The following is a 25,319-nucleotide window of genomic DNA, read 5'->3' on the forward strand; positions in this document are numbered from 1 at the left end:
CATTCATTCAACGAGCGGCAGTGAGAGCGAGAGGAACGGGTGAGTAGTGATGAGCTGGAATAAGTAATTCAATCCCAGGCTGCTGATGTTTCCAGATACTCCATCCGGCATTGCTGCTGCTCGCTGTGTCATCAGAACAGCTTGATTCAATTACTAGCATTTAGCTCACTGCTGAACGTCATAGACCTCTGTTATATTAAAATGGCTGGAGTGGTTTAATAGCTGAGTCACCGTCTGCATCTCATTCAACGAATCAGGATATTATCATACTTTTTTTAGGGAACATTGTATAGGATGAGAGCCCCCCCCGGCTATAACGTCATACCTTTAGTATTCCTTAATTTTCATTGGCTTCTCACATTTCAGCAAGGCATTGTATGGGTATAGTATACATTATAAATTGTGACTTCATTGTACTGCAGTTGCACAGGGCAGGCTGGGTGGACCAGAGCATCTTTTCCTGTATCTCATTTTTTGTATGTTTACGTAAAGGCCCCTCGCCTGAGGTGCGGTGACCTTCCGGTTTAATCACCACCAGTTACCTCTCCTCCCTCAAACGGGAAATCAGCCGAGGGTCATCTGGGACTATGGAGACTGCTTCTAACTTTTAGGTGAACATGCAGAATTTCAGGCCACTGCATATTCACATATAAGCTGCTGGAGGGAAATATTCCGGCTTTTTGACCTGATTGCCTGCACTGAGAAATGGGAGTTTGAGGCAGCTCCTTTGTTTTTGAATCCCAGATGTTAATTTGGCTTGATGACGGTTTTTTTCATAGAATTTACAGTGCAGGAGGAGGCCATTCGGCCCATCGAGTCTGCACCGGCTCTTGGAAAGAGCACTCTACCCAAGCCCATACCTCCACCCTATCCCCATAACCCAGTAACCCCACCTAACACTAAGGGCAATTTTGGACACTAAGGGCAATTTAGCCTGGCCAATTCACCTAACCTGCACATCTTTGGACTGTGGGAGGAAACCGGAGCACCCGGAGGAAACCCACGCAGACACGGGGAGGATGTACAGACTCCGCACAGACAGTGACCCAAGCCGGGATTCGAACCTGGGACCCTGGAGCTGTGAAGCATTTGTGCTATCCGCAATGCTACCGTGCTGTCCCTTTATATTAATGTTTTTGTTAACGTAACATAGTGTAACAACGTAAACAAGGGCAGCCAGAGCATCTAACTGGTTGGTGTTGTGAATTATTTAACTGGATGCAGAACATTTACTGGCAATTCACTTGTGCCACTATAAATAGACACAAACTGAAACTGGCATTTTCATAGAATTTACAGTACGGAAGGAGGCCATTTGGCCCATCGAGTCTGCACCGGCTCTTTGAAAGAGCACCCTACCCAAGCCCACACCTCCACCCTATCCCCATAACCCAGTAACCCTGCCCAACACTAAGGGGACTTTTTTGGTCTCTTAAGGGCAATTTATCATGGGCCAATCCACCTAACCTGCACATCTTTTGAACTGCGGGAGGAAACCGGAGCACCCGGAGGAAACCCAAGCACACATGGGGAGAACGTGCAGACTCCGCACAGGCAGTGAACCTGGGATCCTGGAACTGTGAAGCAATTGTGCTAACCACCATGCTACCGTGCTGCCCACTATTTAATATACCCATGTTAATACATTTTATTTGCCAAGTGCCAGTCTGTATCTTGTTTTCATATTTTTGTTTTCAGCTAGATTTCATTATTTTGCCGTGAACACAGTACATTGGTTAGCACTGTTGCCTCACAACGCCAGGGCCTGGGTTCGATTCCCATCTTGGGTGACTGTGCGGAGTTTGACATTCTTCTTTGTCTGCATGCGTTTCCTCCGGGTGCTCCGATTTCCTCCCACAGCCCAAAGATTTTGAGTTTGTTTGGATTGGACATGCTAAATTGCCCCCTTAGGGTGAGGTTACAGGGTGTGGGATAGGGCCTTTCAAAGGTGGGTGCAGATTCGATGGGCCGAATTGCCTCTTTCTGTACTGTAGGGATTCTGATTCTATAATGCTCACTCTCGACCGGTGCTTTGTTTCATTTTTGGAACCATTACCACTCCCTTTGCTTTTGTTCCATCACAGCGTTGATATTGTATCTGTTTACCCTATCCTAGACATTCTCTTTGTCCTTGCATAGATGCATAGAAGATAGGAGCAGGAGGAGGCCTTTTGGCCCTTCGAGCCTGCTCCGCCATTCATCACGATCATGGTTGATCATCCAACTCAATAGCCTAATCTGCTTTCTTCCCATAGCCTTTGATCCCATTCTCCCAAAGTGCTATATCCAGCCGCCTCTTGAATATATTCAAAGTTTTAGCATCAACTACTTCCTGTGGTAATGAATTCCATAGGCTCACCACTCTTTGTGTGAAGAAATGTCTCCTTATCTCTGTCCAAAATAGGTTACCCTGAATCCTCAAACTGTGACCCCGGTTCTGGACACACCCATCCTTGGTAACATCTTCCCTGCATCTGCACTGTCTAGTCCTGTTAGAATTTTATAAGTCTCCTGAGACCCCCCCCCTCATTCTTCTGAATTACAGCGAGAACAATCCCAGCCGAGTCAATCTCTCCTCATATGACAGTCCCGCCATCCCTGGAATCAGTCTGGTAAACCTTCGCTGCACTCCCTCGAGAGCAAGAACATCCTTACTCAGAGAAGGAGACCAAAACTGCACACAATACTCCCAAGTGTGGCCTCACCAAGGCCCTGTATAATTGCAGCAACGCATCCCTGCTTCTATACTCGAAACCTCTCGCAATGAAGGCCAACATACCATTAGCCTTCTTTACCGCCTGCTGCACCTGCACGCTTACCTTCAGCGAATGGTGCACAAGGACACCCAGGTCCCGCTGCACACTCCCCTCTCCCAATTTACAACCATTCGGGTAGTTATCTGCCTTCCTGTTTTTGCTTCCAAAATGAATAAGCTCACACTTATACAAATTATACTGCATCTGCCATTGGTTTGCCCACTAGCCCAACCTGTCCAGATCTTGCTGTAGGATCCCTGCATCCTCGTCACAATTCACCCTCCCACCTAATTTGGTATCATCTGCAAACTTTGAGATGTTACATTTTGTTCCCTCATCCAAATAATCAATGTATATTGTGAATAGCTGGGGTCCCAGCACCGATCCCTGTGGTACCCCACTGGTTACTGCCTGTCAATTTGAAAAGGACCCATTAATCCCTACTCTATTGTTTCCTCCCACAGTCCAAAGATGTGCAGGTTAGGTGGATTGGCCATGATAAATTGCCCTTAGTGCCCAAAATTGCCCTTAGTGTTGGGTGGGGTTACTGGGTTATGGGGATAGGGTGGAGTTGTTGACCTTGGGTAGGGTGCTCTTTCCAAGAGCCGGTGCAGACTCGATGGGCTGAATGGCCTCCTTCTGCACTGTAAATTCTATGATTCTATGAACCAGTTTTCTGTACACCTAAATACATTTCCCCCAAATCCCATGCGCTTTAATTTTGCCCAATAATCTCTTATACCGGACTTTGTCAAACGCCTTCCTCCTCTCACTCCCTATATATTTTAATAGCATGAAACCCATCATAGCTCAACCTCCCTTCAGTTGCAAAGATGTCATATTCTACTTGGAAAGTTAACTTGCTCTCTCTTCACAGATGGTGCCAGACCTATTGAGTGTTTCCAGCACTTTGTACTTTTATCGTAGGTTTCCAGCATCCACGTTATTTTGCTTTAATTTTAGTCTTAAACCACTGAAACATAGAACAGTACAGCACAGAACAGGCCCTTCGGCCCTCGATGTTGTGCCGAGCATTGCCCGAAACTAAGATCAAGCTATCCCACTCCCTGTCATATACAAGGAATTGATGGAGAGGGAGGGCGCTCCGGTGGAGGAGATTAAGCACAAGTGGGAGGAGCTGGGAGGGTGATGCAGGCCGGAATGTGGGCAGAGGCCTTGTGGAGGATGAATGCGTCCTCGTCGAGGTTAAGCCTCGACTAGTTTAAATAGTGCCCAGGGCCAACACGACGGTGGCAAGGATGAGCAGGTTCTTTGCGGAAGTGGAAGACGGGTGTGCGAGGTGGGGCCTGCGAATCACGTCCACATGTTCTGGCCGTGTCCAAGACTGAGGGGGTTCTGGCAGGGATTCTGCGATGTTATGCCTGCGGTTCTGGGTGTGGGGGTGCCCTGAATCCGGAGGTGGCGGTATTTGGGGTGTCGGACGATCCTGGCTGTTGGGTTTGATGTGTATGCTTGTGATGTACAAATCTAAATAAATGATTGAAAGTGTGTAAAGATTGGCTCCAGTTCTATCCTTCACCAGCTGCCTATTGAAATGAAAAATGAATGAAAATCACTTATTGTCACGAGTAGGCTTCAATGAAGTTGCTGTGAAAAGCCCCTAGTCGCCACATTCCGGCGCCTGTCCGGGGAGGTTGGTATGGGAATCAAACCGTGCTGCTGGCTTGCTTGGTCTGCTTTAAAAGTCAGCGATTTAGCTCACTGAGCTAAACCAGCCCCTTGGGCTGGCATATTTGGAATATAATAGGCATTACTTCTCTCTTCAATCAACAACAGCAGCAATTTCCAGTAGGAGCTGAGGAAGCAGTAATCAGGAGTCTGAATCACTGGCTGATTCCCGCCTTCCACGTGTGGCCCCCCCCTCCCCTAACCAGGAGACGGAGACTGTTCTTTGTCCCCTATACGCCGCAGCTGAAATCATATTCCAAAGTGATTCTGGAATCTTCGAGTATCAGCACCCAGGCAGTGAAAAGATTGGCAGGGTGATTACAACCAGTGGGCGTGACTGTGTGCAGACACAGCCCAATCCATGCTCTTGCGATATTCTGATCATTTTGTGTGGAAGTGACATCTTCTGACAAAGATCAGCTAGTGCAGTACAATGCTGCATTGAAAAGGAGCTCAGTATGACTCCCCGCAAAGTTACAACAATGGCAGCTGTTTAGTTTCTCCAAACCCACAGTCACCTTCCAGGCACAGTGGCCCTAATACCACCTGATGCCTCATTTCCATTTCCCTTTATTCTTCTCTCAACTGAGCCACCCTTCTCACTCACGCTCCCTCCCCTTCTATCCCCTCCATCCCCCTCCAACCCCTTCCTCCCCCTCCAACCCCTCCCTCCCCCTCCAACCCCTTCCTCCCCCTCCAACCCCTCCCTCCCCCTCCAACCACTCCCTCCCCCTCCAACCCCTCCCAGCCCCTCCCTCCCCCTCCAACCCCTCCCTCCCCCTCTATCGCCTCCCTCCCTCGCCCCTCTATCGCCTCCCTCGCCCCTCTATCGCCTCCTCCCTCGCCCTCTATCGCCTCCCTCCCTCGCCCCTCTAGCGCCTCCCTCCCTCGCCCCTCGATCGCCTCCCTCCTCGCCTCCCCTCCTATCGCCTCCCTCCCTCGCCCCTCTATCGCCTCCCTCCCTCGCCCCTCTATCGCCTCCCTCCCTCGCCCCTCTATCGCCTCCCTCCCTCGCCCCTCTATCGCCTCCCTCCCTCGCCCCTCTATCGCCTCCCTCCCGCGCCCCTCTATCGCCTCCCTCCCTCGCCCCTCTATCGCAGTCCCCGCCCTCGCCCCTCTACCGCCTCCCTCCCTCGCCCCTCTACCGCCTCCCTCCCTCGCCCCTCTACCGCCTCCCTCCCTCGCCCCTCTACCGCCTCCCTCACTCGCCCCTCTATCGCCTCCCTCCCTCGCCCCTCTATCGCCTCCCTCCCTCGCCCCTCTATCGCCCCCCTCCCTCGCCCCTCTAGCCCCTCCCTCGCCCCTCTAGCCCCTCCCTTGCCCCTCTAGCCCCTCCCTTGCCCCTCTAGCCCCTCCCTCGCCCCTCTAGCCCCTCCCTCGCCCCTCTAGCCCCTCCCTCGCCCCTCTAGCCCCTCCCTCGCCCCTCTAGCCCCTCCCTCGCCCCTCTATCGCCTCCCTCCCTCGCCCCTCTATCGCCTCCCTCCCTCGCCCCTCTATCGCCTCCCTCCCTCGCCCCTCTATCGCCTCCCTCCCTCGCCCCTCTATCGCCTCCCTCCTTCGCCCCTCTATCGCCTCCCTCCCTCGCCCCTCTATCGCCTCCCTCCCTCGCCCCTCTATCGCCTCCCTCCCTCGCCCCTCTATCGCCTCCCTCCCTCGCCCCTCTATCGCCTCCCTCCCTCGCCCCTCTAGCCCCTCCCTCGCCCCTCTAGTCCGCCTCCCTCCCTCGCCCCCTATCGCCTCCCTCCCTCGCCCCTCTATCGCCTCCCTCCCTCGCCCCTCTATCGCCTCCCTCCCTCGCCCCTACTATCGCCTCCCTCCCTCGCCCCTCTATCGCCTCCCTCCCTCGCCCCTCTATCGCCTCCCTCCCTCGCCCCTCTATCGCCTCCCTCCCTCGCCCCTCTATCGCCTCCCTCCCTCGCCTCTATCGCGCCTCCCTCCTCGCCCCTCTCTTCGCCTCCCTCCCTCGCCCCTCTATCGCCTCCCTCCCTCGCCCTCTATCGCCTCCCTCCCTCGCCCCTCTACGCCTCCCTCCCTCGCCCCTCTATCGCCTCCCTCCCTCGCCCCTCTATCGCCTCCCTCCCTCGCCCCTCTATCGCTCCTCCCTCCCTCGCCCCTCTCGCCTCCCTCCCTCGCCCCTCTATCTCGCCTCCCCCCTCGCCCCTCTATCGCCTCCCTCCCTCGCCCCTCTAGCCCCTCCCTCGCCCCTCTATCGCCTCCCTCCCTCGCCCTCTATCGCCTCCCTCCCCCCTCGCCCCTCTATCGCCTCCCTCCCTCGCCCTCTATCGCCTCCCTCCCTCGCCCCTCTATCGCCTCCCTCCCTCGCCCCTCTATCGCCTCCCTCCCTCGCCCCTCTATCGCCTCCCTCCCTCGCCCCTCTATCGCCTCCCCTCCCTCGCCCCTCTATCGCCTCCCTCCCTCGCCCCTCTATCGCCTCCCTCCCTCGCCCCTCTATCGCCTCCCTCCCTCGCCCTCTATCGCCTCCCTCCCTCGCCCCTCTATCGCCTCCCTCCCTCGCCCCTCTATCGCCTCCCTCCCTCGCCCCTATCGCCTCCCTCCCTCGCCCCTCTATCGCCTCCCTCCCTCGCCCCTCTATCGCCTCCCTCCTCGCCCCTCTATCGCCTCCCTCCCTCGCCCCTCTATCGCCTCCCTCCTCGCGCCCCTCTATCGCCTCCCTCCCTCGCCCCTCTATCGCCTCCCTCCCTCGCCCCTCTATCGCCTCCCTCCCTCGCCCCTCTATCGCCTCCCTCCCTCGCCCCTCTATCGCCTCCCTCCCTCGCCCCTCTATCGCCTCCCTCCCTCGCCCCTCATCGCCTCCCTCCCTCGCCCCTCTATCGCCTCCCTCCCTCGCCCCTCTAGCCCCCTCCCTCCCATCGCACCTCTATCGCCTCCCTCCCTCGCCCCTCTATCGCCTCCCTCCCTCGCCCCTCCTAATCGCCTCCCTCCCTCGCCCCTCTATCGCCTACCTCCCTCGCCCCTCTATCGCCTACCTCCCTCGCCCCTCTATCGCCTACCTCCCTCGCCCCTCTATCGCCCCCCTCCCTCGCCTCTATCGCCCCCTCCCTCGCCCCTCTAGCCCCTCCCTCGCCCCTCTAGCCCCTCCCTCGCCCCTCGCCCCTCTTAAGCCCCTACCCTACGATAACCCTCTAGAGCCACTCCCTCGCCCCTCTATGCCGCCTCCATCCCTCGCCCCTCTATCGCCTCCCTCCCGCGCCCCTCTATCCTCCGCCCCTCGCCCCTCTAAATCGCCTCCCTCCTCCCCCTGCTATCCGCCTCCCTCCGCTCGCCCCTCTATTCGCCTCTCCCTCTCCTCGCCCCTCTATCGCCGCTCTCCCTCGCCACTCTATCGCCCTCCTCTCCCTCGCCCCTCTGAAGCCCTTCCCTTGCCCTTACGCCCCTCTAGCCCCTCCCTCCCGCCCCTCTAGCCCCTCCCTCCCCCCTCTAGCCCCTCCCCTCGCCCTCTAGCCCCTCCCTCGCCCCTCTAGCCCCTCCCTCGCCCCTCTAGCCCCTCCCTCGCCCCTCTAGCCCCTCCCTCGCCCCTCTAGCCCCTCACTCGCCCCTCTAGCCCCTCCCTCGCCCCTCTAGCCCCTCCCTCGCCCCTCTAGCCCCTCCCTCGGCCCCCTCTAGCCCCTCCCTCGCCCCTCTAGCCCCTCCCTCGCCCCTCTAGCCCCTCCCTCGCCCCTCTAGCCCCTCCCTCGCCCCTCTAGCCCCTCCCTCGCCCCTCTAGCCCCTCCCTCGCCCCTCTAGCCCCTCCCTCGCCCCTCTAGCCCCTCCCTCGCCCCTCTAGCCCCTCCCTCGCCCCTCTAGCCCCTCCCTCGCCCCTCTAGCCCCTCCCTCGCCCCTCTAGCCCCTCCCTCGCCCCTCTAGCCCCTCCCTCGCCCCTCTAGCCCCTCCCTCGCCCCTCTAGCCCCTCCCTCGCCCCTCTAGCCCCTCCCTCGCCCCTCTAGCCCCTCCCTCGCCCCTCTAGCCCCTCCCTCGCCCCTCTAGCCCCTCCCTCGCCCCTCTAGCCCCTCCCTCGCCCCTCTAGCCCCTCCCTCGCCCCTCTAGCCCCTCCCTCGCCCCTCTAGCCCCTCCCTCGCCCCTCTCGCCCCTCCCTCGCCCCTCTCGCCCCTCTCTCGCCCCTCTCGCCCCTCTCTCGCCCCTCTCTCGCCCCTCCTCCTCCTCTCGCCCCTCTCCCCTCTCTCGCCCCTCTCTCGCCTCTCTCGCCCCTCCCTCGCCCCTCTCGCCCCTCCCTCCCCCCTCTCGCCCCTCCCTCCCCCCTCTCGCCCCTCCCTCCCCCCTCTCGCCCCTCCCTCCCCCCTCTCGCCCCTCCCTCCCCCCTCTCGCCCCTCCCTCCCCCCCTCGCCCCTCCCTCCCCCCTCTCGCCCCTCCCTCCCCCCTCTCGCCCCCCTCCCTCCCCCCTCTCGCCCCTCCCTCCCCCCTCTCGCCCCTCCCTCCCCCCTCTGCCCCTCCCTCCCTCCCCCCCCCTCTGGCCCCTCCCTCCCCCCCTCTGGCCCCTCCCTCCCCCCTCTGGCCCTCCCTCCCCCCTCTGGCCCTCCCTCGCCTCTCTGGCCCCTCCCTCGCCCCTCTGGCCCCTCCCTCGCCCCTCTGGCCCCTCCCTCGCCCCTCTGGCCCCTCCCTCGCCCCTCTGGCCCCTCCCTCGCCCCTCTGGCCCCTCCCTCGCCCCTCTGGCCCCTCCCTCGCCCCTCTGGCCCCTCCCTCCCCCCTCTGGTCCCTCCCTCTCCCCCCTCGGTCCCCTCCCTCCCTCCCCCCTCGGTCCCCTCCCTCCCTCCCCCCTCGGTCCCCTCCCTCCCTCCCCCCTCGGTCCCCTCCCTCCCTCCCCCCTCGGTCCCCTCCCTCCCTCCCCCCTCGGTCCCCTCCCTTCCCCTTCTATCGCTCCCTCCCTTATCTCCTCGCCCTCTCCCGCCCCTTCTCGTCGACTGTTATTCCTGTCTGTTATGAACCGCATCTCAGCTGGCAATGAGGCAGGCTGATCTTCGTACTTCAGCAAGGCCTCCTAAGCGCCCTTCAGTGTTTTCCCTTCCTTCTTCACAGCCTTGACCGTCTTGCCCTGCTGCTCCCGTATCAGGCCCAACGCCTTTTTGGTGGTGGCTTTCAATGTCTCTTTAATCTCCTTCCTGTGTCGCTCATATTGAGCATTCATCTGCCTGCCAAACTTCTCCCACTCCTGCACCATCACCCCAGTCAGCCTCCGTAACGAGATCAGTGCGGCCGCCTCTGCTATCTGTTCTCCCCCAGATTCCTCTGTCGGGCTACCAGCCAGAGGATTCTTGCCTGTTGCCTTTTTCATGAGGCTTTTTGCATTCGGGGGAGGCGATGGCATAGTGGTATTGTCACGGGACTAGTAATCCAGAGAATTAGAGCACTCCGGGGTCCCAAGTTCAAATCCTGCCACTGCAGATGGGGAAATTTGAATTCAATAAAAATCTGAAGACCATGAAACCATTGTTGTAAAAACCCATCTGGTTCACTAATGTCCTTTAGGGAAGGAAATCTGCCGTCCTTACCTGGTCTGGCCCACATGTGACTCCAGACCCACAGCAATGTGGTCGTCTCTTAACTGCCCCTCAAGGGCAATTGGGGATGGGCAATAAATGCTGGCACAGCCTGCGATGATCACGTCCCATGACCAAATAATTTAAAAAAAACATTCCTCTGTCCTGCTTATTGTCACAAGTAGGCTTCAAATGAAGTTACTGTGAAAAGTAACTTCATGTCGCCACATTCCGGCACCTGTTCAGGAGGCCGGTATTGGAATTGAACCGTGCTGCTGGCCTGCCTTGGTCTGCTTTCAAAGCCAGCGATTTAGCCGTGTGCTAAACCAGCACCTTTACATTCTCCACACCAACCTTCTGGGTTAGAACCCAAAATTTCCTTTAAAAATCAGGCAACAGGGATGAATACGGGGACGCTGGCAGGAGCGATGCTTTCACATGCCTTCAACGGAAGTCCAACCCCTCCCAATTTTACGGTCGTCTCAATTACTTTGGAAAGCCGATGGGAGCAGCAACCTTCCCCTGTTTATCACTGGCTTCCCTGGTTGCAACATCTCTACTTGCCAAAGTTGAGATTGGGTAACTGCACAAACCAATGTTCAAGCTTTATATCTTCCTGTGGTAGGCTAGTCAGTGCTATACCTCCCTTGGTAAATTGCGTTTGTTCAAATGTGAGTTATGCTTCTCCAGTGCAGAGTTCCACAATACTCTACCACCACTAGCAGTGGAGCTATATTTTCCTCTTGGCAATCATTACTATACAATGGAATAATTAATTGACCTTTTCATGTTGGGAAACAGACTAGAAGCATGAGGGTGGAATGTAATGGAAATTACAGCAATGAAACAGGTCATTTAGCCCAACATTTCAATGTTCCACATCTAATTCTCTGCACTCCCTCTTCTTCCTCTCTCCTTCACGTACTTATCCAACTTCCTCTTCAATGCCTCTGGGCCATTTGCTTCAGCCACAACCTGTAGTGGTGTGTTCCACATTCTCGCTGCCATCTCAGTAAAGGGCTGAGCAACTGAAACGGTAGGACCATGTACTGAAACTGGATTTCCAGAGTAGTTGGAGGAGGAGAGGTGGACACATCAAACCGCACTGAAACATCCATCAGCTGTGACCGCTACCTCTCTTGGCCCTTGGGACCCGTGTAAAGTTGTTGTCTTCCTCATCTTCACACCACTTAGTATCAAGACTCACTCATAGCCTTTGGCTGCTTTTCAAAGCACACTGCTGGTTGCAACCACACCAAGATCACCTCATGGCACAGATTGGAGGCATTATCTAGGCCCTCCTTGATATCCACCAGATAGTTTTTCATACTAGACCATGTCAACACCTCTTGGTTATGTCTATTTGACAAGACTGTTGATTGAATTGAGAGGCCATAGAAAGATCAAAGTGACCAAACTATAATATGCTGTCATAGCACGGAGCACAACATGACCACCGACAAAACTATCAAGGAAAGGACTACGTTTTAAGCAGATACCCAAACTAAAGAGCAAATATACTCTTTGTATACCCAATGATAGAACACAGAAGGAGATTGATTGGCCTGTGTGTGCGCTGGCTTTCTGGCAGAACTATCTGTTTTATTCCACTCGCCCTCATATTACCTTATTGCCCTTTTTCCAGACACTTCAGATCTATGTCCTCTGGTTACTGAACCTTTTGTCATTGAAAACATTTATTATTTACTTTATTGAAATTGCTCATGATCTTTAAGTACCTTTCAAAACCCTTCTCTGCTCAGAGGGTCACCTCAGCGTCTCCCGTTTTGTCAAATAACTAAAGTTCCTGATCTCTGGTCGAATGCTTTGCACCCTCTCAAAGGCCTTGACTAACTTCCTAAAGTGTGGTGGTCGGAATTGAACACAGTACTCCAGCTGAGACCTAACCCCCGTGTTTTTTTAATCAAGGTTTAACGTAACTTCCTGCCTTTTAGTCCCTCTGCCTCCTAACGCCTAGGATCCCATGTGCTTTTTAACAACCTTAACAGTAAGCTGCAATCATTTGTGTACAAACATCCCCAGGTCTCCATTCCAACACTGCTTTAAAATGCGTCTCTTTACTTTGTATTGCTTTTCCTTAGTTTATAATGCAGACACGATGGGCCGGATGGCCTCCTTCTGCAATGTAAATTCTATGATTATGACACTCTGCTTCTTTACTCTCACCTTAACTTCACGAATGTACACAAATTTTAAGGTCAACACAGGTCACAAAGTGTATCTTAAGCTGCAATGGTCTCCGTAATACAAAAAAGTCCCTTTAAACACTCGGGCTGACTGTGGCAACACACAGGCCGATCTGAACCCAGGTGTCTGGATTTCTCCTCTGAATCCCCCCAGATGATCTTTATACCATGAGCCACCTTGTCTCACTGAACTCGGCTTCCACATGAGTGATTTTAAATTCTGCTTTGAAAAAGACGCACTTGTAAAGCTTCCTTTAAATAATGCTTCCTCTCCACTGTATCCACCAAGGATTCACTTGCAGGTTTTACACCTTCCCCGTTAAGTATTTCTTTGTCTTCACACCTGCTTTAATGATCGATTCCCCAATGTATTAAAATGACATCAAACATTTGCTTTCCACTGAAGTCTTGCTTCCCCAAGTTAAATCTGGTTACTGCAGCCATCTCTTGAACTCTACCTTCACAGCGCTGCCTACCTTCACTGTTCTAATACCGTTAACCTCGGCTTTGTAAGACATTCTTTCTGTCCCAATTCCCTGGTTATCTGGATTATATCAGGCTCTTTGGGGAGTTTGCATTTTGCAGTCCCCTTGCCCTGTCCAGTGTACCTTCTGGCAGAGTTGGCAGATGTTCACTCGATGGTGTCCTATCTCCAACTGATAAATTCAGTTAAAACTAAATTCAAAAAGTCTTTCTACTGTAAAAGGGCCCCCAATTGCTAAGAAACGTCATATGCTTCTGCCAGCTTGTTCTTCACGCCCTAAACCCCTCCAAACGCAAAGTTGAAACTAAACCCACCTGCCACAAAAACACCTTTATCCGGCATGAATCGAACTATAGATTTACTCTTCCATACACAAACCTTAAATGAAATCCACTTAAAAATATACCTTATTTCTAATATTTACCAATACAAATATAAATCCCTTAAAACTACCTTTATTTTCCGAACACATTTGTGTTCATTTTAATTTGCAATGTGCCTGTCCATTTCGCCAGCCTTTTTTGTCCTCACTTTCTTGCGTTTGACTTTTGTGTTACTTCAAAAAGAATAATGGTCCTAACAATGATCGATGTTACCCAGCAGTGTACTTCTCTCCAGATTTAAAAAATCACCACTATCTTCTGCATTCTGTCCCTTACTGATTTTGTATCCACACTGCCACTTGTCCTCGAGTCCCATACTCTTTAGTTTGCATTATGTGGAACATTGTCAAATACCCGTTGAAAGTTCATATACGTGACATCAGCTGCAAAACTCTCATCCACCCTCTCCACGACTTCATCAAAGAACTTGATCCAGTTAGTCACATATAATAATCTTTATTATTGTCACAAGTAGGCTTACATTAACATTGCAATGAAGTTACTGTGAAAAGCCCCCAGTCGCCACACTCCTGCGCCTGTTTGGGTACATAGAGGGAGAATTCAGAATGTCCAATTCACCTCGCAAACACTTCTTTCGGGACTTGTGGGAGGAAACCTACACAGACACGGGACAAACAGGCAGACTCCGCACAGACAGTGACCCAAGCCGGAAATGATCCCTGGCGCTATGAAGTGACAGTGCTAACACTGCTACTGTGCCGCCTGGCAAATATGATTTGCCTTCAACGAATCCATACTGGATACGGTAGTTATAGTAGTTATGGTTGCTGCGCTAGTAATCCAAAATCTTGAATTTTTGTTTTAAATTTAGGCTACCCAATTAATTTTTTCCAATTAAGGGGCAATTTAGCGTGTTCAATCCACCTACTTTGCACATCTTTGGGTTATGGGGGCGAAACCCACGAAACACGGGGAGAATATGCAAACTGCACACGGGCAGTGGCCCAGAGCCGGGATCGAACCTGGGATCTCGGCACTGCGAGGCAACAGTGCTAACCACTGTGCCACCGTGCAGCCCTCAAAATCTTGTGTTGATAATCCACACTAAATCCAAATCCTATCATGGCAGTAAAAGACTTCTCGTTAGCGAACTCGAAACGAATTAGAAATGTAAATTTTGCTGGCACCTGACCCTAATTTCATTGTAAGGCAACACTGCAACTCCTGTTTAAATGAGATCATTGCCCATGCCCTGAGCAATGCAGTTTCTGTTTGCTGCACAATCACTTTCCTTATTTGGGTGCGTTCTGTTTAATAGTTTAGATAATAGTCCAGATGTAGTGATGACTGGAATGTTGTAAATGCTTGTCTTAGGTTTATTTTCACCATGTTCTGTAAATATCCAATTTAATAAACGTTACCTGTGGCTAAGTTTCTTTCCTCATCCTGAAAGTACCCAGTATTACAGGGGTGTCATTTAATGGAGTTACACCATCATGATTGCTGGACTAGTAATCTTAATCTTGAATAAACAGTTCGGAACCCATTGAGACTCTTGATTTAGTCGAATAAAAAAAGTCTAGCACACGTAATCTGATGGTGAAGCTATCGATTATTAAAACTCAACTTCTGCAGTGATGTTTTTAAGGAAATAAATCCTTCCTTATCCTCTCTGGGACCCAATAATAACTTCAGCCCCATACCACTGTGTTCAATTGTTAACTGCCCTTTGAAATAGCCGAGTAAGGCACTCAGTTGTATCAAACCAACTACTAGCGGTTGAAGAAAAAAAACCTAAACTATCAAATTGGAGTGATTGGGGATGGGCAATAAATACTAGCCATTCCAGTGGTGCCAAGAGTGAAAATTAAAGTTTAGAGATTGGAAGTTTGATCCATCTTTAATCTTTGTTTTAATATAGTCCAGACAGTGGGATAGAAATCTCTATGTTTACTGTATGCATCCTGTGTGCAATGAGTTCCGATTGGTTCTCTGTTGTAGGGAGAACTCGAAGCACTGCATTTTGGGGCCTTGGCCTTGTCTGAAAGCATGCTGATTTCTTGTCTCTTTCTCTGCATTGTACATATTAGAAACCTTTCTGGGTTCTCAGGTGTGTAAAATAGCTGATTTTCTATATTACGGTTGCTAGATGGTGTTGTGATTCATTTATGCTGCTCGTTTACTAAACATGCTCATCTTTTTTTTTTATCCCTGCAGTGTGATGCAGTCAGTGTACTAGAAAAGGAGCACGATTACAGAGACGAGCACTTTGATTTCATACAGTCACACATTCGCAGATTCTGCCTACAGTGTATCCTTCAACAAAGTACAAATGAGTGTCACCACAATGCAACTGTTGGCCCCACTCTTGTCTCGTCCTGTCTAGGCTGCCTGCCTTTCAGCTTCTCATCACCAGATACATATGGGAAAGAACAGATGGGAAGAGATCAATTAATTTAATTGTTGCTTGTTGCACCTTTCTGTGAAAAACTGGCTGCCATTTTCACCTGCATAAACTGGCAGAAATGTTTTAATTGGCTGTACTGGGGTTTGCAACATACTAAGGATGGAGAAGGTGCTGGATTAATTTTTTGTTTTTTAGTCATTCATGGGATGTGGGTGTCGCTGGCTGGGCCAGCATTTATTGCCCATCCCTGATTGCCCTGCCCTTGAACAGGTTGTCTCGCTCGGCCATTTCTGAGGGCATTTAAGAGTCAACCATGTGGTTGTGGATCTGAAGTCGCATGAACGGCAGATTTCCCTCCCTAAAGATTTATTCCTTTGCCCTTTGAATTTCTTCAAGGGCCATGAAGAAAATATTGCCGCTTTTGCGGTTTTAGATTATTTCAGAAACCAATTGTAGCTTTATACAAAGCTGTCTAATTGCCATAAGGCGAGTTCTGCTGGTATCTCCAGGCATTTTAGCCAGTTGAATAGCTGATTTAACAGAGGGAACACCCAGGTTCCGGGCCCATCCTGTTGAGTTAGCAGTCCACAGCCAGGAAATTGAGAAGGGTGCTATGTCAGAGATAAAAATGAAGGTGGCAGTTACCACTCCTGATTGACCTCCCAATCAAAAAGCTCCCAGATACAATGGCTACTAAAGAAGGCAAATGGTGTGTTGGCTTGATTCCTGGGGTGGTGGAACTGTCATACGAGGACAGACTAAGTTGGTTAGGCTTGTATTCATTGGATTCAAAAGATTGAGAGAGAATCTCATGGGAACTTTTAAAATTCTAACAGGATTAGACAGGGTAGATTCAGAAAGAATGTTCCTGATGATGGGGGAGTCCAGCATGGTAGCACAGTGGTTAGCACAATTGCTTCACAGCTCCAAGGTCCCAGGTTCGATTCCGGCTTGGGTCACTGTCTGTGCGTAGTCTGCACATCCTCCCCGTGTCTGCGTGGGTTTCCTCCGGGTGCTCCGGTTTCCTCCCACAGTCCAAAAATGTGCAGGTTAGGTGGATTGGCTATGCTAAATTGCCCTTAGTGTCCAAAATTGCCCTTTGTGTCGGGAGGGGTTACTGGGTTATGGGGATGGGGAGGTGTGTGCTTGGGTAGGGTGCTCTTTCCAAGAGCCGGTGCAGACTCGATGGGCCGAATGGCCTCCTGCACTGTAAATTCTATTCTATGATCAGAACTAGGGGTCATAGTTTGAGGATAAGGGGTAAACCTTTTAGGACTGAGGTGAGGAGAAATTTTTTCACCCAGAGAGTGGTGAATCGGTGGAATTCCCTCCCACAGAAAGTAGTTGAGGCCAAAACTTCAAGAAGGAATTGGCTCTTGGGGCTTGAGGATCAATGGAGGGATGGTGAAATCAGAGTATTGAACTTGATGATCAGCCATGATCATAATGAATGGCGGAGCAGGCTCGAAGGGCTGAATGGCCCCCTCCTGCTCCTATCTTCTATGTTTGTATGTTTTTTCCAATTAAGAGGCAATTTAGCGTTGCCAATTCACCTACCCTGCACATCTTTCCAGGTTGTGGGGGTGACAAGTGGAGAATGTGCAAGCTCCGCATGGACAGTGACCCGGAGCCAGGGTCGAACCCGAGCCCTCTTCTATGTATGTTGCTATGTAATGGCCACTGCCAAGGTTAACTCTTGAAGAACTAATTAATGATGACTCGGGGAGAGATACCAGCTGGCTGCCTGCACATATATGAATCAGAGGAGGAGGCGGCCTCTCGAACCTGCTCCGCCATTCAATAAGATCGTGGCTGATTGTAACCTCAACCCCATATCCTGCCTTTGCCCAATAACTCTGTTTCCCCCCTCCCCCCCATCCCGATTAATCAAGAATCATTCTCGCTCTGCCTTGAAAATGTTCAAAGGTTCTGTTTCTGCTGCCTTTTGAGGAAGAGCTTTCCAGAGACCATTGGCCTGCTGAGAAGCAGATTCTCCTCGCCTCCGTCTTGAATGAGTGACCCCTGATTTTTAAACACCGTGGAAATGATGCCGAGGGGGAGAAAGGTGGATGGGATTGAAAATTAAATCGGTTTACACCATAACTATGGGGGGGGGGGGGGGGGGGGGGGGGGTATAAAACACCCAGATGTCAGTTTGAAACACAAGTATAGTTTTGAGTTGAGTGGTGACTGTTGTTTAAGTGTAACCTGAAGCACAGACATGCCATTCTAAGCCAGCTCTGAACAAGGGACATTCAAGACCTATTTGATTCAGTGATTCTCATATGTTGCCTCAAAGAACCAATGGCGTTTCATCACTTGTTGCAACTTTCAGCATTTATTTTTTTAAACCCTCAAATCCTGAGCATTCCGGATACTTTGACTTCTGTTTCATGTCCATTCAGGCAATGGTTAAGCTGCAAATTTGAAACCAATTAAAACCATTATTACCTTGAATTTGAGTGTGCGGATTCAAAATCGGGAAAAATGGTCCTTGCCGTGCCTGGCTCAAACACCACCCCCAGTTAAATGGTTTCCTTAACCAGCCTTTCAGATGGTGCTGCCTTGATTTACACGTCAATAAAAGAAGAGAAGAATGTCGACCTCTTGTATAAATATCTTGTCCACAAAATGTATGATTTCCAGTTTACTACGCCTGCCTTAGTGGTGGAGAAAGATGCTGTTTTTATGTAAGTACCAGCCCTGATTTGTGTATTACAGAGTTATACCAAATACACTATTGGCCGTACACTTGCAGTCTGTCTCTTTGAGTTACCAGCCAGTGACTTGCTCCTGGCTGAGTCTGATCTGAAGCCTGAAACCGACAACACTTTCCAATCTGCTGCGTTGCGTCAGCCATGGCTTAGTGGGTGGTACCCTGGCCTCTGAGTCAGGAGGTTGTACGTTCAATTTCCCCTCCAGGTCTTGACCATAAAAAGCAAGGCTGATACTCCAGTGCAACACTGACAAGAGTGCTGCACTTTTTTTCACATTTCCTATGAGATGTTTCACCTCGGCCTGCCCCCTACAATAAGTGTAAAAGTTAAATAGATCACAGTTTTGAAGGGGAGTAGGCTGGTTATTCCCAATGTCCTGACCAAAATTAATCTCTCAATCAACATCACCAAAACATTATCTCGCCATTTATCGCAATACTAATTGTGGGAGCTTATTGTGTACAAAGTATCTATCAAGTTTCCTACATTATGACAGACTATATTTCAAAAGTACTTCATTGGCTATAAAGTGGCAGTATGGTAGCATCGTGTTTAGCCCAGTTGCTTCACAGCTCCAGGGTCTTAGGTTTGATTCCCGGCTTGGGTCACTGTCTGTGCGGAGTCTGCACGTTCTCCCCGAGTCTCCTCCCGCAGTCCAAAATGTGCGGGTTAGGTGGATTGGTCATGCTAAATTGCCCTTTAAGTGTCCAAAAATGTTAACTGGGGGGGTTACAGGGATAGGGTAGATAACGTGGGCTTCAGTTGGGTGCTCTTTGTAAAGGCCGGTGCAAACTTGATGGGCCGAATGGCCTCCTTCTACACTGTAAATTCTATGGTGCTTTGGGCCCTTCTATGGTTGTCAAAGGCACTATATAAATGCAAGTCCCTCCCCACCTCCACCAAGCCAAAGAATGGAACTCTCATCCACCATCTAATAATTAGACTTTGCCGCTGTGAGCACTTTTCTAATGCATTTTTAAAAATAAAGAGAATCTCAGTCTAACTTGTTACCTGCCCAACCATTGATTTGTTGGTTGACCAATCACGTCTTGCAAATTTGGAGCCACGCTTTTTAACATGAGAGTATTGCCAGCAGATTTCTGGTGTTGCTCACGGTGAACCTGGGGTTATGCTAAACTGTGGTGAATGGCACATAAGAAACATGATAAATCCAACCCAGCCAACTTCCGCCCGATCAGTCTACTCTCCATCATCAGCAAAGTGATGGAAGGAGTCATCAACAGTGCTATCCAGCGGCACTTAGCAATAACCTACTCAAGATTGCTCAGTTTGAGTTCCGCCAGGGTAACTCGTCTCCTGACCTCATTGCAGCCTTGGTTCAAAGATGGACAAAAGAGCTGAATGCCAGAGGTGAGTGTGACTGCCCTTGACATCAAGGCAGCATTTGACCGAGTATGGTATCAAGGAGCCCCAACTAAACTGGAGTCAATGGGAATCGGGGAGGACTCTCTGCTGGTTGGAGCCATACCTGGCACAAAGGAAGATGGTTGTGGTGGTTGGAGGTCAATCATTTCAATTCCAGGACATCACTTCAGGAGTTCTTCTGGCTGGTGTCCTAGGCTCAACCATCTTCAGCTGCAAGCAACTCACCACCTGACCCCCCAAAGCCTGTCCACCATCTACAAGGCACAAGTTAGGGGTGTAATGGAATAGTGTCCGCTTGCCTGGATGAGTGCAACTCCAACAACACTTGAGAAGCTCGACACTGGGTGGCATTGCTGCCTATGGCGCTGAGGACCTGGGTTCGAACCCCGGTCCTGGGTTACTGTCTGTGTGGAGTTTGCATATTATCCCCATGTCTGCATGGGTTTCACCTCCACAACCCAAAGATGTGCAGGTTAGGTGGATTGGCCACGCTAAATGACCCTTAATTGGAAAACAAAAATAATTGGGTACTCTAAATTTATATAAAAAACAAATTTTTAAAAAAGAAGCTTGACACCATCCAGGACAAAGCAGCCGCTTGTTTGCTTCCCCTTCCACACACATTTCAAGCCCTCTACCATCGACGAACAGTGCCCCGTGTGTACTTTCTGCAAGAGACACTGCAGTAACTCACCAAGGTTCCTTAGACAACACCTTCCAAACCCACGGCCACTACCTTCTAGAAGGACAAGAACAGCAGATACCTGGGAACCCCACCACCTGGAGGTTCCTCTCCAAGTCACCCACCACCCTGACTTGGAAATATATCGGCCGTTCCTTCACTGTCGCCGGGGCAACAGCCTGGAACCCCTCCCTAACAGCACAGTAGATGTACCTACACCTCAGGAACTGCAGCGGTTCAAGAAGGCAGCTCACCACCACCTTCACAAGGGCACATAGGGATAGGCAATAAATGCTGGTCCAACCAGCGATGCCCACATCCCATAAATGAATAAGAAAAACATGTTATCTACAAGCCGTTTCAACATAGGTTGATATGGTGTGATATATTCTCTCCTTGTAAAATAGCACTTTCTCAGTTTTACCATAAGTGGTATTTATAATTTATTTTGAATGCATTTCATGTATTTTACTGTTGTTCCTTTCTATGCTTTCAGTCCTGCAGGATGGGATAAAGATAAGAAAATTGCTATTTTACATGAGAACTTTGCGACAGTGAAACAAGATGACACCTATGAAGACATAATCGTGAAGCCCCTGGTCAAAAAGGTAATATTGTTGGCTGAGTTCTACATATGCTCACCTTTGCGATATTGCTCGGTTAAAGCTCGCTTGCCTTCGCCTGAGAGCACCAACTTGTGATCAAGGCTGGGGAAACCCCCTGGTACTCTGCTCTGATACCCACCCAGCTCACAGCCAAGCAGCAGCCCACTGATTCTCACTAACTGGACCTTCACGCAGAGTAATGTTCAGTTGGTGAGGTGCTGAGAGCTCTATCGATGTCCATGCCGCAGTTTAAGGATTGTGAAATTGAGCGGTAAGAGGGTCAGTGGGTGACAGGAATTATAAAGAATTATTCCGTACAGATTGCTGATGGAATGTAGAATACACACACAAGTGGTTACTGACATTGAATCAATCCCAGCTTTTAAACTTAGAAAATCATTTGGAAATTTGTAAAGAATGTGACTCGAACTCCGACTTGGAGATTGCAATGGGCAAAGCGTGCAGAATGACTTCTCTCTGTCTCTATCATTCTGAATGCTGTCTTCGAGGAATAAAAATAAGCTGGGGAGGAATGTTTCAAAGAAAATAAAGTTTTGATCGAAATGTAAGGTGTGTTTGGATTTAATGTTGTGCTTACAGTGTGCAGTATCCTTTTAATTCACTACTAGACTCATCATATTCCACCTCACTGCACTTTGATAGAATCTAACTGTGGTCAGCACGGTAGCACAAGTGATTAGCACTGTGGCTTCACAGCACCAGCGTCCCAGGTTCGATTCCCGGCTTGGTCGTTGTCTGTGTGGAGTCTGCCCGTTCTCCCCGTGTCTGCGTGGGTTTCCTCCGGGTGCTCCGGTTTCCTCCCACAGTCCAAAGACGTGCAGGTTAGGTGGATTGGCCGTGATAAATTGCCCTTAGTGACCAAAAAGGTTAGGATGGGGTTATTGGGTTACAGGGATAGGGTGGAAATGAGGGCTTAACAGGGTCGGTGCAGACTCGATAGGCCGAATGGCCTCCTTCTGCACTGTATGTTCGGTGTTCTAACCAGCTGATCTGTGGTGTTCAGCCGTGCGACTTGCAGCCAAGTGAGGAGGGGGTCGAGTGGCTTCCCCTTGTTGCCCTCTCCTCATTTTACCACAACAGTTTTTTTAATAAAAAGGGTATACTTGCCAACTGTCTATGCGCTGTGATAAAAGAACCGTTAGGGCAGCGCGGTGGCGCAGTTGTTAGCACTCTGCCTCACGGTGCTGAGGTCCCAGGTTCGATCCCGGCTCTGGGTTACTGTCCGTGTGGAGTTTGCACATTCTCCCCATGTTTGCGTCAGTTTCGCCCCCACAACCCAAAGATGTGCAGGGTAGGTGGATTGAACACGCTAAATTGCCCCTTTATTGGAAAAAATTAATTGGGTACTCTAAATTTATAAAAAGAATAAAATAATCATTAGGACATGTTTTGCAAAGAAAGAGGTCAGTGTTATTTACTTCAGCCAATATAAGTAAAATAAAAAGTATGCATAGACTTTCTTGGTTATATAAACGCATGTAAACAAATGCAGATTGCAGAGTGAGGGAGGAAATGTTGGATCAAATTGAAGTCCATAGAGGATAAAAGGAATTGACCATCTGTAATTTGGTGACTTGACTGGCTTCAGACTGAATCACAAGATGGTTTAAAACCACAGATGGATGATTGATATGTTTTCTGCAGACATAGCTGTGGAGTTGTTCCTCTACAATCTTTTTGGCTGCACATGGAGAGAGAGGGTCCTATGATAACAGAAAGGGCCCAAAAGCTTGCAAGTTGGGTGGAGTGAGAAAGAGAGAAATATCTCAGCAGCTTTTCCTCCGTTTTGCTGAGAAAACATATGCTTGTTGCAGCTGTATAGAACCTTAGTACGGCCACATTTGGAGTATCGTGTTCAATTCTGGTCGCCACATTACCAGAAGGATGTGCAAGGCTTTGGAGAGGGTGCAGAAGAGATTTACCAGGATGTTGTCTGGTATGGAGGGCATTAGCTATGAGGAGAGGTTGACTAAACTAGGTTAGTTCTCACTGGAATGACGGAGGTTGAGGGGCGACCTGATGGAGGTCTACAAAATTATGAGGGGCATAGACAGAGTGGATAGTCAGAGGCTTATCCCAGGGTAGAGGGGTCAATTACTAGGGGGCAAAGGTTTAAGGTGCGAGCGGCAAGGTTTAGAGGAGATGTACGAGGCAAGTATTGTTACACAGAGGGTAGTGGGTGCCTGGAACCCGTTGCAGGAGGAGGTGGTGGAAGCAGGGACGATAGTGACGTTTAAGGGGCGTCTTGACAAATACATGAATAGGATTGGAATAGAGGGATACGGACCCCGGAAGTGTAGAAGATTTTCGTTTAGACAGGCAGCATGGTCGGCACAGGCTTGGAGGGCCAAAGGGCCTGATCCTGTGCTGCACTTTTCTTTGTTCTCTTGTTCTTGTCATGTGACTGCCCTCTTCAATTGACCAATTGTAACTTGACTAAAAGGGTTAAATTATCAGGGCAGGTTGCGTAGATGAAGCTTGCTTTCCCTCGAATGTCGATGATTAAAGGATGATCAAGTTCTTGAGGATGATTAAAGGATTTGATAGAATATATTAATGGTTAGAAATTATTACCTCTCTCTGGGTGTTCTGTGGTTGGGGGGGTCAAGAACAAGGGGCCAGAGAAAGCGTGGGTGTTCTGAAGTGATGCTGAGGAACACTTTATAGAAATGGTAATAGAAATCTGGAACACTCTTTGAGTAAAAAGCTGGTGAGGCGTGAGGGTTCAGTGAAAATTTAAACCGGTGTTGGTAGATTGATTTTGTTAAACAAGGCTATTCAGGGTTACGGAACTAATAAAGTTAGGTCGCAAATTAGCTATATTCTGATAGAATGCTGGGACAGGCTCAAGGGATTGAATTACCTCCCTCCTTTTCTCACTTTCTTTGACCCTCTAGTGTAGCTGACCACAAGGGAAAAGCAAAGGCATATTGCTTCTGTTGGGTTTTATCATTTCTTGAATATTCATTTTAGACCATGTCTTTTTCCAGCCCGTCCATGATAAAGAAGTAGCTGCAGAGGACGAGCAAGTTTTCCTGATGAAGCAACAGGTAAGAGTGCAGCCCCCTCTGATTGCAGCAGCAGCAGCCCCCCCCCCACAATCTTGCAAGTCGGGAATGTTCTCCTGACACATATGGAATTTTGACCCACGTGCCACACATAAAGATATAAATTGAGAGCATGAATATTAGGTCCTTTGAGCCCGCTCTATCATTTCATCATGGCTGATTTGATCGTGGCCTCCTCTTCTTTCCTACACGTTTTGACTCCCGGCACAGCCTCAAAAATATTCACCGACCATGTCTCCATTTCTGGGGAAGAGAATTCCACAGACCAATAATCCTCTTGGGGGAAATACATTTCTCCTCATCCCTGTCTTTAATGGGAGATCCCTCATTTTAAGCTGTGTTCCCTAGTTGAGATGGTGGTGTACAGGTAAAGTCATTGGACTAGTCATCTAGAGAGGCCCAGGCTAATGCTGTGGAGACATTGGCTCAAATCCCATCACCAGCAGCTGGCGGATATCAAATTCAATTAATAAATCTGGAATATAAATCTAGTCTCAGTGATGGAAAATACCATTGATTGTTGTAAATGCCCTTTAGGGGAGGAAATCTGCCGTCCTTACCCGGTCTGGCCTACATGTGAATCCTGACCCACAGCAATGTGGTTGACTCTTAACTGCTCTCTGAAATGTGGCCTAGCAAGCCCCTCGTTTCAAGGGCAATGGGGGTGGGCAAATGTTGACCCAGCCAGTGAGACCCACATTTCCTGAAAGAACTTTTCCTGCAAGGGAAAATAACCTTTCAGCATCCACCTTGTCAAGTTCCCTCAGGATCATCTTTGTTTCAATCAGGTGAACTTTCATTCTTCCAAACTCTAAGGTATCAATGCCCAACCTGTCGAACCTTTCCTCATGAGTTAGGGGAGGCGGTGGCAACATGGTCACTGGGCTAGCAATCTAGAAACCAGGGGAATACTCTGGGGATCCACGGCAAATGGTGAAATTTGAAGTAAAGGTGTAATGATGACCATTGGGCAGCATGGGTAGCACAGTGGTTAGCACAATTGCTTCACAGCTCCAGGGTCCCAGGTTCGATTCCTCGCTTGGGTCACTGTCTGTGTGGAGTCTGCACATTCCTCCCCGTGTCTGTGTGGGTTTCCTCCGGGTGCTCCGGTTTCCTCCCACAGTCCAAAGATGTGCAGGTTAGGTGGATTGGCCATGATAAATTGCCCTAAGTGTCCAAAAAGGTTAGGTGGGATTACTGGGTTACAGGGATAGGATGGAGGCATGGGCTTAAATGAGTTTGTCTTTCACAAGAGCTGGTTTAGCTCACTCAGCTAAATCGCTGGCTTTTAAAGCAGGCCAACAGCACAGTTCGATTCCCGTACCAGCCTCCCCGGACAGGCGACGGAATGTGGTGACTAGGGGCTTTTCACAGTAACTTAATTGAAGCCTACTCGTGACAATAAGCGATTTTCATTTGGGCAGCACGGTAGCATGGTAGTGAGCATAAATGCTTCACAGC

At 50.2% G+C, this 25,319-nt stretch overlaps 1 protein-coding gene across 2 annotated transcripts in view; it reads left to right on the forward strand.

Moving 5' to 3' along the window:
* Positions 1–25,319, forward strand: part of dync1li2 (dynein, cytoplasmic 1, light intermediate chain 2) — a 95,897-nt gene that overhangs the window by 38,237 nt on the left and 32,341 nt on the right. For both annotated transcript variants that reach the window (XM_038806227.1, XM_038806228.1), the window contains exons 6-9: positions 15,190–15,283; positions 17,934–18,069; positions 20,661–20,772; positions 23,781–23,840. In XM_038806227.1, coding sequence (XP_038662155.1) covers positions 15,190–15,283; positions 17,934–18,069; positions 20,661–20,772; positions 23,781–23,840 — 402 coding nt within the window. The remainder of the gene's footprint in view (positions 1–15,189; positions 15,284–17,933; positions 18,070–20,660; positions 20,773–23,780; positions 23,841–25,319) is intronic.

This window comes from Scyliorhinus canicula, chromosome 9 (assembly GCF_902713615.1).
Source record: "Scyliorhinus canicula chromosome 9, sScyCan1.1, whole genome shotgun sequence".
Lineage (NCBI taxonomy): Eukaryota > Metazoa > Chordata > Chondrichthyes > Carcharhiniformes > Scyliorhinidae > Scyliorhinus > Scyliorhinus canicula.